Below are 20,663 nucleotides of genomic sequence, written 5' to 3'. Positions count from 1 at the left end.
TAAAGTGTACAATTCAGTGATTTTTACTATATTCAGAGTTGTGCGACCATTGCCACTACCTAATTTCAGAACATTTTCATCACCCCAAAAGGAAACCCCATACCCATTAGCGGTCCTCTCCATTACCCTCTCCTCTCAGGCATTTGGCAACCACTGTCTGCTTTCTGTTTTTATGGATTTGCATATTCTGAACATTTCATTTAAACGGAATCATAATATGTCGCCTTTTGTGACTGGATTCTTTCACTTAGTATAGTGTTTTCACTGTTCATTCATGCGTAGCATGTATTAGAACATTATTCCTCTTCATTGCTGAATAATATTACATTTTATCATTCTTTCTGTGTTCAGTGCTATGTATTTTCCTGTTTACTGCTTTAAACTTATCATATTGATTGTGATATGAGGTGTTTTCAGTATCATTTTTCACAGAAGTTTTATAATTTCCATTCTCATTTCCTTAAAAAAATTTTTTTTACCTAAGAGTTGTTTCATGGAAATATTTTTTAAATTTCTAGATGTACTTTTATCTTGTTTTATTTCATTTCATTTTATTTTACTTTATTTTATTTATTTATTTAGAGAGAGACAGCGTGTGTGCACACATGTATGAGTGGTGGGGGTGGGGAGGGGCAGAGGGAGGTGGGGAGAGAGAATCTTAAGCAGGCTCCATGCCCAACTTGGAGCCCGATGTGAGGCTCAATATCAGAATGCTGAGATCATGACCTCAGCCAAAATCAAGTCAGATGCTTAACCAACTGAGCCAGCCAGGTGCCTCTTAATTTTTTTAATTTATTAATAATTTTTAGTTTTTTATTGCATTGTGATTTGGGGTGATTCTTGGTTCTATGGCTCCCTCTTACGTCAGTGTAGTAATGTCTTATATCTGTAGTGGAGTTTTTCTGAAAGATGGGTTGTGTGTCCTCTGATTTCTCTCTCTCTCTCTTTTGTCTTGCAGGACCCTAAAGATTTCCCCTTTTGCTTCTTTCCTCTTTCACTATCCAGCTACCAAAGGACACCTTTCCCTTTCTTTTTGCCCCCTTTTTTTCTCCCAGAGCTATGCTTTTCAAAGATTACCACCTTGAATCTGCTGTACTTTTCAAACCCTTTCTGCAGTCATGCTTTGATGTGTAGTAATGTTGTTCAGTATTTTCACATTTGTGGGGGAGTCTTTCTCTTCCCAGTGGTAGTTTTGTTTTTTAATTTTATTTTATTTTTAAGGATTTTATTTATTTTTGAGAGAGAGAAAGAGCGAGCACGAGTGGGGGGAGGGGCAGAGGGAGAGGCAGACTCCCCATTGAGCAGGGAGCCTGATGCAAGACTCAGTCCCAGGACTCTGGGATCATGACCTGAGCCGAGGGTAGACACGTAACTGACTGAGCCACCCAGTTGTCCCCCTTTAATCCCCTTTTAGACATAACACACATGTAATAATAATAAAGGCTCTGAATGTCTTGCTATAAAGAAATGTGTTTAACTTTGTTTAACCCAGTATTATCTAAACTTATTTGACAGAAGAACCTTCATTTTTAAATTTTTATTTAATTTTTATTTTTTTAAAAGATTTTATTTATTTGTCAGAGAGAGAGAGAACACAAGCAGGGGGAGCTGCAGGCAGAAGGAGAAGCAGGCTCCCTGCTCAGCAGGGAGCCCCATATGGAACTTGAGCAGGGAGCCCCATACGGAGCTCGATCCCAGGACCCTGGGATCATGACCTGAGCCGAAGGCAGATGCCTAACCGACTGAGCCACCCAGGTGTCCCCCCTTGTTTTTTAGTAACATCAAAGTGCTCCCCCAAACAAAAGAAAAACCAAAACCCACACTATAGTATTTCCTTACCTTGTCCCAAAAGATGTCCTAAGAATTTCAGTTTTCTTGCTGATATACTGATACTGTGTTTCGTCTGATCTACCAGTCAAACCAATCAAAAAAAGATATAAATCTACTATGGCTTGTTCTTACTGAATCCATATTGGCTGCCTCCTGATCATCACTCTTATTGGTATGAGAACACTAATGTGGACTCTACTTTCTTCAAGATTTGCTGAATTATATGTATGTCATTTCTGCTCTGAAGATCATCCTCCTGACGGAGAAGATAAAGATGAAGCAGAAATGGGAAATCTTCATTTTCCTGTGCCATGCATTAACATAACATTATCAGCTCCTATCAGTGGACTTTTCTCCGTCCTTGGCCTTTCTGGCTCTAAAGCAGGATTCAAAACCTATCTTATGCTGCTTTGTCTTTTTAAAAGTAGTAAAAAAGGGGGGGGGTGCTTGGGTGTCTCAGTTGGTTAAGCATCTGCCTTCGGCTCAGGTCATGAACCTGAGGTCTTGGGATGGAGCTCCGGGTTGGGCACCCTGCACAGCAGGGAGTCTGCTTTTCCCTCTCCCTCAGACCCTCCTCCCTGCTTGCAGTCTTGCTCTCTCTCTTGCTTGTGCGCTCTCTCAATTGAATAAATACAAAATCTTTAAAAAAAAAGTAGTAAAAATTTTTTTCATATTTTACTTTCTTAATGTATGCTTTTGTTTTCCTGACACTAATCTTTAAGCTTTCTGTTAAGGAATTTAAAAACATACATATTTCTTGTTATGCTGTAACTTTTCTGAAGACCCTTTTGCCTTATCATAAGGAAGGAGAAGGATCAGGTCCTGGAGGGTGTGAGTTGTAAAATTCACTTAGTCTAGGGGCATTGGGATGCTTTGGCAGACTCCTTGAAAAATTTTTGGCAGTGCTTTCCTCCCTTATATCCACTGTTAATCCCAGGCTATATTTTCTGTTTTTTGAAATTGGACTCTAGTTATACTAGGTAGAATTGGCCAGTTTGAACTGTTTTCATGTCATATGCTTATTAGTGGATTCAATTATACTCAAGTTTAATTAAAGAAGTATTTATGTGAGGGATCAGTGTTGAAGTTGTCAGTACTGATAATGTGTACCAGGGAAAAGGTAGAAATATTTGGCAGGACATTGAGTACCATTGCAACGTTTGTTAATAAGCAATAGGAAGGCATTGACCCACTAATAGATGTTTGGTTTCTCTACAGGAACAAAAGTTGAACAGTTTGCAAAAATTGGATGGAAAAATCATAAACATTCAGTTAATAACCCGTAAGTATTTCGGAAATATGAAATAGTGAAAATCTGGGTTATCCTGCTATGTAATATGTAACTTTACACGTGAAAGGTGAATGCAAGACCTCAAAGATATTAACTAGAATGTTTTATTGTCTTTCAGAAAAAGGCTTGTGCCCACGTAAACTTTTGACTACAGTTTTAGTTTTGGGTCAGTTTGTATTTAGGATGCTATTTACGTTTACAAAAGAGTGTGAATGGTTGTTAAAGATGTAATTGGTCATACATTGCAACTGCAGTATTGAAATTTATTATGATAATTTTAGTTGAAAATAACCAGTGACCATTTTAAACCATTCCTTAAAACTTTTCTTAAAGTGTTCATAAAATGCCTATTAGTAGCCATTTTAATTACTTTCTATTAAATTATTTGTATTACTTTAGTAGTGTGTTTTAGTTATGTCAGTGTCATTAACTCTTATTCTGGTAGAATAATATGATTATTATATCCTAAATGATCTGAAGTAAAATTACATCCTATGTATTACAGATCATTCATCTTTGAATCCCTCATGCCTACTGCAATGCTGGGCTTATAGCATGTACTTAATGGTTGCTGAATAAAATCGGTTCACTGGCAATTGAATTAATCTCTACAAAAGCAATACCACTAGGCAAGAAGAGAGTAATAGCTAGCTTTCTTAAATGCCAACTGTGTGCCACTGTGCTAGGTATTTTTATGTACATTTTGATTTAATCCTCTCAAGGACCCTATAAGGTAGATATTTTTATTCTCATTTTATAGATAAGGAAAACAAGGTTTACAGAAACGAAGCAACTTGCACAGGATCATTCTAAGTAGTGGTAAAATAATATTTATATTTCCTCCTACTAGATTGTAAACTCCTTGAGGACCAGAGCCATCTCTTCCTGATCTTAATGCTTAGCAGAGATCTTGGAACATGATAGGTGCTCAGTAAATTGTTTCTGAACTATTAAACAAATTTTGTCGTATTTACTAATGTAAAACCATGACAAGGAATATTTTATACCACAAATGGATCATTACCACGTATTTCTAATATTTCATGCTACTGCTAGTTCTCCTGATTCTCCTAATTTTAAATTGATGTTTAAGTTCAGGGCATACTTAATTAACAAGTAATATCTAATCCTATGCCCTAGATCAAAGGATATTTTATGAAAGATGTAAGGGTATTGCAAAAGCTTTAGTGAATTTTCATTGCTTATATGATAAAATACAAATTCCTTCATATGAGATAAGATTGTTATAATTTGGCCCACTCTACTTTGCCAGTCTTATTTCCTGCCACTTTCTGGCTATTCCCAATCTCTAGCCTCACCAGACTACTTTTTTTCCCCCAAGTATAGTATGTAATACTCACTTTTGTGTTTTTACTCAGGCTGTTAGCTCTCCCTGGAATATCCTTTTGCCTTTCTTTTGTTTGGTGAATATCTACTTACCCATCAATCCCCAACCCAAATGTCATTTCTTCTCTTAATATCTTTTTATTTTTATTTTTTTAAATCTTTTTTTTTTTAAGATTTTTTATTTATTTATTTGAGAGAGAGAATGAGAGATAGAGAGCTCGAGAGGGAAGAGGGTCAGAGGGAGAAGCAGACTCCCCGCCGAGCAGGGAGCCCGATGTGGGACTTGATCCCGGGACTCCCGGGACAATACCCGAGGCCGAAGGAAGTTGCTCAACCAACTGGGCCACCCCGGGGCCCCTTTTTTTTTTTTTTTTTTAAAGATTTATTTACTTATTAGAGAAAGAGAAAACAAGTACAGGAAGGGGTGGAAGGAGAGGGAGAAACTTTAGCAGACTCCTTGCTGAGCTCAGAGCCCAATGCAGGGCTTGATCCCATGACCCTGAGATCATGACCTGAGCTGAAACCAAGAGTTGGATGCTCAACTGACTGCTACCCAGGGGCCTCCTCTTAACACCTTCTTAAAGCTTCCTGGGCATAATTTTTTTTCCTCATGAGCTTCATTGCACTATCTGTATACCTCTATTATAACACATCACACTATCATACTTAGTTATTTATAAGTCTTTCTTCTTTGATGATGATGGTCCTTGAGCAGAGATTCTGTTTCACCCTTGGATCTTTACTATCTTACATGGTATTGGAACATAGTATATGTTCAATAAAACTTTGCTGTTACCAAATAGTAGAGTTTGGATGAGTAGTCTTAAGTCCATAAAGATGGTCTAAAGCTGAATTCTTTGTCCTCAGAACTTGGAAAACCATTAAAAGTCCTTGTGATTTCCTTGGGGCGCCTGGGTGGCTCAGTTGTTAAGCGTCTGCCTTCAGCTCAGGTCATGATCCCAGGGTCCTGGGATCGAGCCCCACATCAGACTCCCTGCTCTGCAGGAAGCCTCCCTCTCCCTCTCCCACTCCCCCTGCTTGTGTTCCCTCTCTCTCTGTCAAATAAATAAATAAAATATTAAAAAAAAATCCTTGTGATTTCTTGAATAGTAAGGAACTGTACCACCGTACTGAGGAATTGACAGCATTGCAATTTCTTGGCTTTGAGGCTCCAAGGAGTAGTTTTTTTTTCTTTAAGGATTTTATTTATTTGAGAGCGAGAGAGTGAGAGAGAGAAAGCATGACAGGGGGAAGGGTCAGAGGGAGAAGCAGACTCCCTGCCAAGCAGGGACCCCAATGCAGGACTTGATCCTGGGACTCCGGGATCATGACCTGAGCCAAAGGCAGATGCTTAGTGGACTGAGCCACCCAGGTGCCCCCAAGGAGTAGTTCTTAACTTTCCCTTGAGAATCAAATCTTCTAAGTCTTTCTCTTACTTACCACACTGCCTAAATAGGCATCATTTATCCACTCATTATGGCATTCTTCTAAAGGAATTTTATTCACTCAACAGCTATGTATTCAGTAGCCTACTATGTGCAAGACAGTTCTTTAGCTACTAGTGATATAGCAGTGAACAAGACAGTTAAGTTCCTTGCCCCCATGAATCTTCTATTTCATATTATAAGTTCTCAATTATGTTGAATAGGCAAATGTTGTTTCTGGATGTCAGTTTCATCATATAAAACTCTTTGAAACAGCCAAGAATAGCCTTCTAGGTTTTGCTCAGAAATTTCAGATGCCAACTTTTTGCACTAGGTTCTGCTTGGTTAGGAAAGAAAGAGAATCCTGTGTTTGCTGACCAGTCATTATAGATACCCTGTTACATATTTCTAAGAAGGTTGAATTACAAAAGTATTCTCAAATGTTTTCTCACAAATTACTTAGATGCTTCACAAGTGCCTCAGAGTCAACATGTCCATGCAGAATTTATCCTTTCCCCTCAACCCTGTTTTTCTTTCAGGATTCTCCATGAATGACATCAATATATACCTAATTATAGAAAACTAGAAGTCATTCTTTTTTTTTTTTTTTTAATATAGGCTCCACACCCAGTGTGGAGCCCAGTGCAGGGTGTGGAGCCCAACATGGGGAGAAGAGCCCAGCTTGGGGCTTGAACTCATGACCCAGACATCAGGACTTGAACTGAGATCAAGAGTTGGTTGCTTAACAGACTGAGCCACCCAGGCACCCCAATTAGAAGTCAGTCTGAACTCTGCCTTCTTCCTCAGTGTCCTGTGACTTGCAGATGAGTTGAGGATGAACAGAAGCCTAGTGATTCTGCCTCCTTACTGTCTCTTGAAATCATCCCTTCTCTCCATCTTTTACTTTCAATTCCCTACTTTAGGCCCTTATCATTTCTTGCCTTTATTATTGCCCTAATCTCTTGGTTTAGTTGCTTTTGGTAATGCCCTTTACCATCCCTGTTCCATATCCTAGCCTTCTTGTTTAAATACAAGTCTAGGGGTGCCTGGGTGGCTCAGTCAGTTAAGCATCTGCCTTTGGCTCAGGTCATGATCCCAGGGTCCTGGGATCAAGTCCTGCATTGGGTTCTCTGCTCACAGGGTGTCTGCTTCTCCCTCTCCCTCTGCCCCTCCCCTCCACTTGTGCTCTCTGTTGTGCACTCTCTCTCTCTATCTCAAATAAATAAATAAAATCTTTAAAAATAAATAAATAAAAGTCTGATTGTCATACCACAGCTTAATATCCTTTAGTAGTTTCTCATTGTTTTTAGTATAAAATGTAAATACCATATACTGGCCTTTCATGATCTGATCTTTGTTTATTTCTCTTATTCTATCTTTTTCACCTTGAGTCCACATTTCCTCCCAAACTTCACACCCTAGCTTCAGTGACCTACTTTAACTCAAGAGGCTTTGTGTGTACTGATCTTTTTGCCAGGAATTCTCAATCTCCTACTTTCTCTTACTTGCTAACCCCAGAGAGGAAGCTCCCTTTGGTATCTGGGTCTGATGCCCATCCTGTGTGCTCCCATGGAACCCTGTATAACATTTCTTTTTTTAAATATTTTATTTATTTATGTATTTGAGAGGGGGGGGCATGTGTGCACGCATGTGTAAGCATGTGGGAAGGGCAGAGGGAGAGGGAAAGGGAGAGAATCTCAAGCAAATGCCATGCTGTGTGCACAGCCTGACATGGGGCATGATCTCATGACCCTGAGATCATGACCTGAGCCAAAACCAAGAGTCACATGCTTAACTGACTGAGCCACCGAGGTGCCCCCCTGTATAACATCTCTGTCGTCTTATTTATCATCTTATATTTGTTTGCCACAGATTCAGACTGAATTCCTTGAGGGTAAGAACCCATGGGACATACCCATGTCCCACGAGCCTAGCACAGGATCTGGCACAAATTAGGTGTTTTTCAAAGTTGGTGATGGTCAAAGCTAACTTTAGAAGCAGAGGTACAGATGCTAGTATACAGATCTAAGTTACATGGACTTTATTTCTAAACATTTGAATTGCTTATTAATTTCCATACCAGTTGAAATTTGCTTTTAGAATCTCCTTTGTGGTGTCTGCTGTTTCTGCTATTTGTGCCAGAGCAGTTTCTGAAACCATCTGATTTTATTTTTTAAAATATTTTATTTATTTATTTGAGAGGGAGAGATAGAGATAGAGAGAGCGTGAGAGGGATGGAGGGGCAGAGGGAGAGGGAGAGGCAGACTCCCTGCTGAGCAGGAGCCTGACATGGGGCTGAATCCCAGGACCCTGGGATAATGACCTGAGCTGAAGGCAGATGCTTAACCGACTGAGCCACCCAGGCACCCTTGTTTTGCTTTTAAGGAACTAGTATTTAATAATTCTCCAGGGGAAAAAAAATGATGTCCTATTTTAACCCCCAACTGATCTGACACCTACTAGGTGTACTGCGGTTCAATTCTGTCACTAACCACTCGAGTTGATGCAGACCCCCTGAATTAAGGACTTAGTCCTCCACAAGACTGCCCTCAGTTAAGATGGCAGCCACAAGTAGGGTCCCCAGGCCACCTGTACTTCTGACCAACTGACTGTAAATTCAGGGGTTTCCATGATCACTCACGTTTGATAATTCACTAGAGTTACTTGCAGAACTCAGGAAAGTGTTATACTTATGATTACAGTATTATTATAAAGGATACAACTCAGGAACAGCCAAATAAAGAGGCACATGGGGTAATGTCTGAGAGAATTCCTAAAGCTGAGTTTCTGTATCCTCTTCCCATGGAGTCAGGACACATCATTCTCCTGATACATGAAGGTACTCACCAACCAGGAAGCTCCAGCAAGCTTCAGTGTCCAGAGTTTTTAGTTGGGGCTTTATTATGCAGGCATACTTGATTAAATCATTGGCCACATGACTGCACTCAATCTCCAGCCCTCTCCCTTATCCTCAGCGGTCAAAGTGGCTCAAGAGTCCGAATCCTGTATTCACATGGTTGGTGTTTATGGATGACCAGCCCCTTGCCTTCCCTCCCCCCGTCCCCAGTTAACAAGGGGCCCACTATGAGTCACCCTATTAGCATAACAAAGACACTCCTATAACTCAGAAAATTGCAAGGGTTTTAGAAGCTCCATGCTAGGAACCCAGGACAAAGATTAGACAAATTTTTTATTATATAGCGTCTGGTATTTTGGAGATTAGATTTTTAAAAACTTCAATTCAAACAACTTATATTAAAGGTTGAAACCTCATAAAAGCCTGTCTTTTGGTTGTAAAAACAATATTTACATATTATTCTCTGACTTTTGGATCAGAATATTTTCAACAAAATTGTTACTGCTACCTCATATTCTGTAACTACTTATTTTGTACTTAGGTATTCCCAGTTCCAACAGGAATACAGTTTAGACGAAGTGATGACATCTCGAAAAGTTTTTGATTATTTGACTGTCTTACAATGTTGGTAAGAAAACCACATTTTAATATTTATTTATTCATTTATTTTTTAAAAAGATTTATTTATTTATTTGGGGGGGGAGGGAGATTGCAGAGAGAAAGAATCTTCAAGCAGGCTCCCTGCTGAATGTGGAGCCCAGTGTGGGGCTGGATCCCATGACCCATGAAATCATGACCTGAGCTGAAACCAAGAGTCGGATGCTCAACTGACTGAGCCACCCAGGTGCCCCCACATTTTAATATTTAATAGAGAAAAATAATTGCTCCCTCCCCCCCGCCTTAGGTAAACCTTAGGCTTTGTGTCTGGGTAAATCTGTATCAGTATCTGCTTCTGCAGCACTCCTGCTATCCTCCCTCTGGAGGGAGGACCTGTACTTCTCATTCATATCTAGAGACAGACTGTCTTTTCTCCTGGGAAATTCTGTATTTTATTTCCTTCTTTCATGAGTTCTACCCACTTTTTAAAAATTGTATTTTATTCATGTAAATGTGGCTTAGGAGGCCAGTGGAGTCCAGAGTTTCTCCCTTAAGCATTTTGTTTTCTCTGCTCTATGCTTCTACCTTAGGAAGTGTTACTCCATTATAGTAACTAAGAGTAAATGTGAAACAAGAAAAATGAAAAACAAGAGAAAATAGCTCTAATAATGGTAATCGTTGCATCTTGAAAATTGCTCGACAATATCTGTCTCCTGGAAGATACTGGCTAGGATGCAAGTGAACAAACGGGGTCAGCTTTTATCTGTTGCAGTATGAAGGTCTGCCCATTTATAAATCCAGCTGAACTCAGAGAAGGCTTTTTGTGTCTGCCACTTTCCTTTACAGCTTGCTATAAGGAAAAGAGCTATTTTGAGGAGATCACCAGAGTCTTAACTAACCACTTTCTGGTTTGGACTTTCTGGTATCTTGTATCCCATCTTTTCCCAGTTTTCAAAAGGATTCCATGACTGGTTATTTGGGAAACAGCAAAGCTGGAGCTAATCAGGCCTATAGTGGAATTTTTATTGTACTAGGATAGGAATAACCTTGTGGACTCCTCAGAAGTCACTATAAGATGCCTTATGCATGGGCAGAGGCTAATCCAGGATTCTTTGCAATGAGAACTTTTTGGGAGAGACTCTTAGAGACCAAGCAATGACTGGTAGTATTTAAGTTCTGATAGAGGTTCAGTCCTCAAGTGGGAAGCATGTATAATTTTTAACTGTAGATTGCACAATGAAGACAGTGCAATGACTAGCAAACATCCTGTTTTTCTTTCCACATAGAAAGAACTCCTAGTCTATAATCCTAGGATAGAGGTAGCCTGGGTGTAAATAATTGTTTTTACCTCCTCTTAGTCCCACTTCAGATGGTGCTGCAGCGGCAGTTTTGGCTAGTGAAGTATTTGTACGGAAGTATGGCCTGGAATCCAAAGCTGTGGAAATTTTGGCACAAGAGATGGTAACTGATTTGCCAAGCTCATTTGAAGACAAAAGCATTATTAAAATGGTATGTCTGAGATTCTTTTTTTTTTAAATTAAGTTCAGGTAGCCAACATATAGGGTATGTCTGAGATTCTATTTTATCAATTGAGGGATTTCTGTTTAAAAATTTTTAGGTGAAATCATGTTGTCATTCGCTCTAGAAGTTATTTACTTGAAAAAAAATCAGTCCAGAAAATTTAATATTATAACACATCCTTAAGAATCTGTTAAGGGAAAAAAACTGATGAGAACATAATGCTGCTTGTGATAGAGGCACGCATGCATTTTTAACTAACTAAACGTGCTATTTTGGTGGGCTTTTTTCTTTTTGAGTTGACTGGATATGCCCAGAGCTCCTTTCTTACACAGCTGAGGGAAAAACAAGGATCTTTTCAGGGAACTTTCTTGACCCTTAGCACTTTAAAAATGCTGATTAAAGATTGAGTAAATATGGAGGAAGTTAAAAAAATGAGAATTCAGACCTAGAGTTAGTTGAATATTTGAATATACACACATACATATTAAAGAAATGCAAAGGTGCATATATACGCACATATATAACAATCAAAAGGTAATTAGAGTTTACAAAATGATATTGCAACAATGCTTTGAATTTGAAAATGTCTCTATAACTTGCCAAGATCACAAAGCTGGGATGTGGCTGAGGTAGAACGTCTCAGGTTTTCTTTTTATTTTTTTTAAAGATTTTATTTATTTATTTGAGAGAGAGAGAATGAGAGATAGAGAGCACGAGAGGGAAGAGGGTCAGAGGGAGAAGCAGACTCCCTGCTGAGCAGGGAGCCCGATGTGGGACTTGATCCGAGGACTCCAGGATCATGACCTGAGCCGAAGGCAGTTGCTCAACCGACTGAGCCACCCAGGCACCCGTGTCTCAGGTTTTCTGAGTACAGTACATTTACACCACAATTTTATTCCTTGGAGAAAAGTTGACTTGTTATTATCTGAGGTCAAAGTGGTGTTAAGAGCAAGGATTTGGAAAAATGGTATCCTATATTATTTTTTTAAATGAAGATTGTTTATTTTCATGTAGAAATTTTTAGTGTATCTGAGTCATAATGATCTATTGATGTATCTCTTCCAACCTATTTACCACAACAACATATTGTAGTTTGATAAGAGTTTTTATAACTGCACAAGATATGGCCCGAGGAATTTTAAGTCCTTTTTATATATCTTATTTAAAATTCTGTTCTTTATAGTATAGAATTTAATATGTATATTCTCCATTCTGAATATTCTTTTATTTTGACTTTCTGTGTAATATAGAATCAACTGAGATTTCAATATGTGCATTCAGTTTTCAGCTATTAAAGGTTATACATATTAATCTCTTATGAATCTTATATAAAAGTCCCAGTTTTGTTGCCCTTAATTTATTTATATGTGGTTTTGGTTTTAGGTTGGCTTTGATATGAGTAAAGAAGCTGCCAGAAAGTGTTATGAGAAATCTGGCCTGAGACCAAATGATATTAATGTTATAGAACTTCATGATTGCTTTTCTGTCAATGAACTCCTTACTTATGAAGCCCTGGGACTCTGTCCAGAAGGTAATATCTGTGGTGAGATGCAGATTAACTTAGTAAATTTCACTGAGGAAATTTCATTTTTGCCATTAAAAAGAGGAATTCACTAATTGCTTTTACCTCCATGTTGGCTCTGCCATATTGTGCAAAATGAATGTAAGCTATCTTGATACTAGACTTTTTAGAACATGTAGTCTTGGACAATACCAACACTGAGATAACAGATTATGCAAATAATTTGTATTGTGTAAACCAGGGGTACTTATTATGAACCATTAAGTAAAAAAAAAAAGGATAAAAATTACATACGTAATTCCAAATATTTCATATTGTGTTTGAATAAATACTTGCAGAAAGGAAAATGGAAAAACTGGTTGTTAAGATCTGGAGGATTTTTTTTTTCTTTTCATTTCCAAAGTGGTTGTATTATTTTTCATTAATATCAATAGTGTATGAGAGTTTTAGTTGCTTCACATCCTCACCAATAGTTTTAAACATTTCAGCCACTGAAAAGAGTATTGTGTGTCCTGCAGCAATCAGATAAGAAAAAGAAATAAAAGACATCCAGATTGGTAAGGAAGAAGTAAAATATAGAATACTCTAAAGACTCCACTAAAGAAAAACTATTAGAACTGATAAATGAATTCAGGAAAGTTGCAGGATACAAAATTAATATACAGAAATCTGTTGCATTTCTATACCCTAATAATGAAGTAGCAGAAATAGAAATTAAGGAAACAATTCCATTTACATTATACCAAAAAGAATAAAATACCTAGGAATAAATTTAACCAAGGAGATGAAAGTGTTTTATACTCTGAAAACTCTAAGACATAGATGAAAGAAATTGAAGATGATACAAACAACTGAAGAGATATACCATGCTCATGGATCGGAAGAATTAATATTGTCAAAATATTCATACTACCTGAAGAAATCTATAGATCCAATGCAATCCTTATCAAAATACCAATAGTGTTTTTCACAGAACTAGAACAGATATTCCTAAAATTTGTATAGAACCTTTTACAAAAGATTCCAAATAGCCAAAACAGTCTTGAGAAAGAAGAACAAAGCTGGAGGTATCACAGTCTCAGATTTCAAGATATACTACAAAGTTATAGTAATCAAAGCAGTATGGTATTGGCAGAAAAATAGGCACATAGATCACTGAACAGGAGAGCCCAGAAATAAACTCACACTTGTATGGTCAATTAATCTACAACAAAGGAGGCAAGACTATATAATGGGAAAAGACAGTTTCTTAGATAAGTAGTGCTGGGAAAACTGAACCACTGTCTTATACCATACACAGAAATAAACTCAAAATGGATTAAAGACCTAAAGTTGAGACCTGAAACCATAAATCTTTTAAAAGTAAACAAAGGCAGTAATCTCTTGGACACATTAGCCTTAGCAGTATTTTTATGGATATTTCTCCTCAGGGAAGAGAAACAAAAGCAACAATAAACTATTGAGACTACACCACAATTAAGCAAAGGGTCCATCAACAAAACAAAATGGCAACTTCTGGATGGGAGAATATATTTGCAAATGATATATCTGATAAGGGGTTAAATATCCAAAATATATAAAGAGCTTATACAACTCAACATCAAAACCCCCAAATAATCCAATTGAAAAATGAGCAGAGGACCTGAATAAACATTTTTCCAAAGAAAACATGCAGATGGCCAACAGACACATAAAAAGATGCTGAACATCAGTAATCATCAGGGAAATGCAAATTAAAATCACAATTAGTCAAAATAGCAAATATCAAAAAGATAAAAAATAAGTGTTGACAAGAATGTAGAGAAAAGGGAACACTCATGCACTTTTGATAGGAATGTAAATTGGTACAATCACTGTGGAGACAGTATGGAAGTTCCTCAAAAAATTAAAAAATAGAAATACCATACAATCCAGTAATTCCACTACTAGATATTTATCATCCAAAAAAAGCAAAAACACTAATTTGAAAAGATATTTGCACCCCATGTTTATTGCAGTGTAAGTTACTACAGCCACAATATGGGAGCAACCTGTGTCCATCAATAGACGACTGGATAAAGATGCAGGGTGTGTGTGTATGTGTGTGTGTGCGCGTGCACGTGTGCGCATGCGTGGGTGTGTGTGTGGGGGGGAGGGGGTTTCTGTGCATACACACACAATGCAATATTACTCAGCCATAAAAAAAGAATGAGATCTTGCCATTTGTGACAACATGGATAGATGTAGAGGGTATTATGCTAAATGAAATAAGTCAGACAGAGAAAGTCTGAAGTTTTCTTCTTTCCCTGGTTTTGGTATTAAAGTTATGCTGGTCTCAGAAAACAAATTGAGCAGTGACCATTCATTCTGTATTTTCTGAAAAAGTTTGTGTAAGATTAGTGTTAGCTCTTCCTTGACTGTTTTATAGAATTTACCAGTATAATCAAGTGCTTTTCAGGTTTCTTTTTGGGAAAGTTTTTGATAAGTGAAAATTGGTTAATAGAGATGGGCCTATTCAGATTTTCTGTTTCTTCCAGGCTCTATCAATTTTTCTAAGTTATATTTTTAAAGAAATTTACCCATTTCATTGTTGTCAAATTTATTGGCTGAAATTTGCGCAAAGTATTCTCTTATTATTCTTTTAATGTCTATAGGATCTATGGTGATAACTTCTTTTTTTATTCCTTGTGTTGGTGATTGGTGTTCTTTTTTTTCTTGATCTGTCTAGCTAGATGTTTGTCAGTTTTGTTGAGCTTTAACAAGATTCAGCTTTGGCTTTGTTAATTTTGTTAATCGTCTATTTTTCCATTTCATTGATTTCTGCTCTTTTTTTTTTCCTTCCTTTAATTTACTTTGGGTTTACTTTGGTTTTCTTCTTTTAAGTTTCTTACAGGAGAACCTTAGGTCATTTATTTTAGATCTTTCTCCTTTCCTAATATAAGTATTTAAAGCTGTATGCTTTCCTCTAAGTAGTATTTTAGCTACCTTCCATAAAATTTAATATATTTCATCATTATTCAGCTCAAAATATATTTTTTAAAGATTTTATTTACCAGAGAAAGAGAGCACAAGCGGGGGAGTGGCAGGCAGAGGGAGAAGCAGGCTCCCTGCTGAGCAAGGAGCCCATCGTGAAACTCGATCCCAGGACCCTGGAATTATGACTCAGCCCAAGGCACATGCTTAACCGACTGAGCCACCCAGGCATCCCCAGTTCAAAACATTTTTAATGTTTCTTATAATTTTGTCTTTGACCTGTAAATTATTTGGAAGTGTGCTATTTAATATCCAGGTATTTGTAATTTTCCTCAATATCTTATTGTTATTGTTCTCTAATTTAATTCTGCTGTGGTCAGAGAATACACTTTGATTTTGATCCTTTCAGATTTATTGAATTTTATCTTATGGCTCAACATACGGTATATATTATTGGTGAATTTATCTATAAATATGCCCTTGGAAAATAATGCAGATTCTGCAGTTATTAGATGTAGTGTTCTAAACATGTTAATTAAATTGAGATGATTGATAGGATTTTCAGATCTATGTCTCTAGTGATTTATTTGTTTTTCTCTATCAGAGAGGAGTATTAAAATCTCTTCTATTAATTGTTGAATTGTCTCTTTCCCCTTTATTTCTGTCAATTTTTGCTTCATTTATTTTGAGGCTTTGTTATAAAGCACAAGTGCATTTATAGTTGTATGTCTTCCATTTTTTCATTATGAAATATCTTACTTTATGTCTGGTTATATTCTTTGTTTGGAAGTCTCTTTTATCTGACTAAAATAGCCACTCCAGGGGCGCCTGGGTGGCTTAGTCGGTTGAGGTCCAACTCTTGATTTTGGCTCAGGTCATGATCTCAGGCTCCACACTGAGCATGGAGCCTGCTTAAGATTCTCTCTCCCTTTTCCTCTACCCCTCCCCCACCCTCTCTCTTTCTCTCAAAATAAAATAAAATAAAATAGCCACTCCAGTCTTCTTACGCTTACTGTTTGCATGATATATTCTTTTCTCTTCATTTGCTCTCAACTATTTATGTTATTTATCTATTTGTATAAGGTGTGTCTTTTATAGGCAAAGTATATTGTTTTTTATCCTTTGTCAATTTCTGCCTTTTAACTGGAGTGTTTAAACCTATGCTGACTAATACAGTAGCTATTAACTAGATGTGATCATTGAATCCTTGAAATGTGGCTAGTCCAAATTGAGATGTATTGTGTGAAGTACACATTGGATTTTGAAAACTTAGTATGAAAAATAGAATGTAAAGTATTTTATTAATAATTTTTTCATGGGGCACCTGGGTGGCTCAGTTGTTAAGTGTCTGCTTTCTTCTGCCTTCTTCTTGAAACTTCTTCTTGAACCCATCTGTAGTGAGTGAGTTTTTTATTTTAAATATTACATTTTCAATTCTAAGATTTCCATTTGGCTCATTTCATAAGTTCCATTTCTTTGCTGAGAACTCATTTCTTTGCTGAGAACTTCCCGCTGAGCAGGGAGCCTGATGCGGGGCTCGATCCTAGGACCCTGGGATCACGACCTGAGCCGAAGGCAGACGTTTAACTATCTGCACCACCCAGGTGCCCCTGCTGTATGCTTTTAACAGGATCATTAAAGATTCATTATAGAGAACTTTTTATTCATTTTTACTGTGTTTTCCTTACCTCATAGTCCAAACAGTTATTTTTGTCTTCGTCTGATAATTCTATGATCTGGGGCTTCTCGGGTTTTGCATCTGTTGATTATTTTTTCCCTTGAGAGCTGGTCACACTTTCCTTTTCCTGGTTCTTTTCTGTATTAATTTTGGATTGTACTGGGGACAGGTGATTGTTACATTGTATAGATCCTCTAGAGAATGTTCATGTTTTTGTTTTAGCAAGCAGTCAACCCAGTTGTGTTCAGATACTTTCTGTCTTGCCTTCTGTGGGTCGCGGTTAAAGTCTCTGTTCAGTTCTCCAAGGCTTTGCTGTGCGGCTTTGGGTCTGTCCTAGTCATGCTTAGCTGAAGAGTGAGCCTGAGATTTGTAAGTCCATACACAGAAATAAGGGGTCCTCTTCTCTGGCTCTTTACACTGTGAGCTTTCTCTTACTCTCTGACCTGTATGGATTTCTTTTCCTGGTCTCTCTGGTTAGAAAGATGGGGTTTTTGTTAGACTTTTAGCTACCTGTGCTGCCCTGCTGCCAGTCTGCTCCAGGACTGTGCTCACCCTTGGAGCAAAGCTGTTAAGAGAGCCTAAAAAATAAAAAGAGAAAACTTGGAACTCATCCTTGTGTAGCGGCTTCTCCACATTTTAACTCCCTCCATGATTCCCCTGCTTTTGTTTACTTTTCAGAGTCTTCAGGTAGTTGTTTTTTGTATTTACCCAGTGTTTTCAGTTGTAAACAGTAGGAGACACAGGCTATAGTGAATATATGCTGCCTTAGCAGAACTGGAGCCCAATTTCAAGGTTTTAAATATGTATACATTTTGACATATAATGATGATTTGTAAAATTATATCCCAATCTTAAACTACTTCCCTGATCTCTAGACTCATATGTCCAGCTGCCTAATTTTTAGAGGTTTTTTGGATATCTCATGAGTATCTCAAACCTAAGTCCAAATTTAGCTTCTCATGTGACCCAAACGTCTTCCTTCCTCAGTCTTCCCCATCCTGTAGTTGCTCCAGTTCCTCTCTTTCTCTGGCAGCTCTCATTGAATCCATCTCTAAGTCCTATTGGCTATGGACTCTACCTTCTAAATATATCCAGAATATAACTGTATCTTACCACACTTTATCACTAACAGCCTAGTCCAGACCACCATTATTTCTCATTTACATTATTATAGTAGTCTCATAACTGGTCTGCTCCTACCAGGTCTCCTTACAGTCTGTTCTCTATAATGAATCTTTAATGATCCTGTTAAAAGCATACAGCAGGGGCGCCTGGGTGGTGCAGATAGTTAAACGTCTGCCTTCGGCTCAGGTCGTGATCCCAGGGTCCTGGGATCGAGCCCCGCATCAGGCTCCCTGCTCAGCGGGAAGCCTGTTTCTCCCTCTCCCACTCCCCCTGCTTGTGTTCCTGCTCTCACTAACTCTGTCTGTCAAATAGATAAATAAAATCTTAAAAAAAAAAAAGCATACAGCAGATCAATGGCATTCCTCTGTTCATCTCATTCAGAAGTAAAAGCCAAATGTGATAAGTCCTCTTTAGTCCCCTTTCCCATTTCTCTGACTTCTACATCTCTCTCTTTTTTTTTTAGTAAAGAAAAACGTAGGGACTAACACACCCTTTTAATATGTTTTTAAATATTTTTAAGATTTAAAAAGTGTTTAAAGTTTGTAATTCCTAGTAGGAAAACATTATCTGAATGAATACCCTAATGGCAAACCACTATGGAATGTTTCAGTTGCATGTGGGGCAGAGGGGTAGGGATTCTCTTCACAGCACCCCAGCTTTCTTCATGTACATCTCTGACTCTTTTACTTTGTGGCAGCTACATTGGCCTCCTTGTTCAAACACTCTAGGCTTACTCCTAGCTCAGGGCCTTTCTTCAAATACCCATAGGATTTGCTCCTTTATTCCCTTTAGGTCTTTGACCAATTGTCACCTTCTCAGTGGAAGCCTTCTCCAATCACTTGGTTTAAAATGTGAACTCCTTACCTCTGTCTTTTTTTTTTTTTTTAATTTTATTTATTTGACAGAGGGAGACACAGCAAGAGAGGGAACACAAGCAGGGGGAGTGGGAGAGGGAGAAGCAGGCTTCCCGCTGAGCAGGGAGCCGGATGTGGGGCTTGATCCCAGGACCCTGGAATCATGACCTGAGCCAAAGGCAGATGCTTAACGACTGAGCCACCCGGCGCCCCAACTCTGTCTTTTTTGTCCCAACACTTCCTCTACCCCCTTTCCTGCCTTTTTCCCCCCTATGGCACTTACCACCACTCTACTGTATATTTTATTTACATATTGTCTGTGTCTTCCTCAAACCTCTTCTGACAATGAAGTAAACTCCATGAGAGCAGAGTTTTTGATGCATAATAGGCATAATAATTGCTTTCTATTTATTTTCTTATCTGTGGTACATAAGAGTGGTCATTATAGTACTTTTATCTCTGGATCACTTTTAGTTGATGAGCTCAAGACAACTTCCCAGTGGAATCTTCTGATATTTAATAGGATTGTATATATTATAGAAAAAAACATGCAGTGAATTATTGATTTCCTGGGGTTGATTTGTGTTCAGTCTGCTATTACTTGGTATAGTAACAATATTTAGGAGTTTTAAAAGCTGTAATGGCAGGTAGAATACCTGTTATGACCAGAGCCTTGTATTAGGTTCTCTGTCAGAAACACACCAAAAAATAAAAGAATGCTGCAATAGATGGTTTTTAATCTACAACCTAGATTTAAAACAAGTGTTAGTCGTAGGGACGCCAGGCTGGCTCAGTCAGAGGAGCATGTGACTCTTGATCTTGGGGTTGTGAATTCGAGCCCTATGTAGGATGTAGAGGTTACTTAAAAATAAAATCTTAGGGGCACCTGGGTGGCCCAGTCGTTAAGTGTCTGCCTTCAGCTCAGGTCATGATCCCAGGGTCCTGGGATCGAGCGCCGCATCAGGCTCCCCGCTCAGCGGGAAGCCTGCTTCTCCCTCTCCCACCCCCCCTGCTTGTGTTTCCTCTCTCTCTGTGTCTCTATCACATAAATAAAATCTTAAAAAAAAAGTATCAGTCATAAAAAATTCTGTGATTAGTGTGCTTCAGTTTACCAATGGAGAAACTTTTTGTGGTTTTTTGGTTTGTTTTGTTTTTTTAAAAGATTTTATTTAGGGTGCCTGGGTGGCTCAGTTGGTTGGGCGGCTGCCTTTGGCTTGGGTCATGATCCCAGAGTTCTGGGATCGAGTCCCATGTCAGGCTCCCTGCTCAGTGGAGAGCCTGCTTCTCCCTCTCCCTCTGCCTGCCTCTCTGCCTACTTGTGCTTTCTCTGTCAAATAAATAAATAAAATCTTTAAAAAAAAAAGATTTTATTTATTTGACAGAGAGAGACACAGTGAGAGAGGGAACACAAGCAGGGGGAGTAGGAGAGGGAGAAGCAGGCTTCCTGCAGAGCAGGGAGCCCAACCTGGGGCTCAGATCCCAGAACCCTGGGATCACGACCTGAGTCGAAGGCAGACGCTCAACTACTGAGCCACCCAGGTGCCCCAACTCTTTGGTTTTTAAAGGCAATAAAATATTTGGTTAAGAACACAGGCTATGGAGCCAGGCTACCTGATAATTAATCCTAGGTCAATCCCCTGCTGTTGCCTTGGGCTGGTTACTTAT

At 38.3% G+C, this 20,663-nt stretch overlaps 1 protein-coding gene across 2 annotated transcripts in view; it reads left to right on the top strand.

Moving 5' to 3' along the window:
* SCP2 (sterol carrier protein 2) overlaps positions 1-20,663 on the top strand; it is a 105,978-nt gene that overhangs the window by 31,177 nt on the left and 54,138 nt on the right. For both annotated transcript variants that reach the window (XM_025871636.2, XM_073896749.1), the window contains exons 7-10: positions 3,049-3,112; positions 9,291-9,377; positions 10,705-10,855; positions 12,251-12,398. In XM_025871636.2, coding sequence (XP_025727421.1) covers positions 3,049-3,112; positions 9,291-9,377; positions 10,705-10,855; positions 12,251-12,398 — 450 coding nt within the window. The remainder of the gene's footprint in view (positions 1-3,048; positions 3,113-9,290; positions 9,378-10,704; positions 10,856-12,250; positions 12,399-20,663) is intronic.

The sequence above is a fragment of the Callorhinus ursinus genome, unplaced genomic scaffold (genome assembly GCF_003265705.2).
Source record: "Callorhinus ursinus isolate GAN/ISIS: 27379988/994484 unplaced genomic scaffold, GSC_fseal_2.0 scaffold9, whole genome shotgun sequence".
Taxonomy (NCBI): Eukaryota; Metazoa; Chordata; class Mammalia; order Carnivora; family Otariidae; genus Callorhinus; species Callorhinus ursinus.
This window is presented reverse-complemented; position numbering and strand designations above follow the sequence as displayed.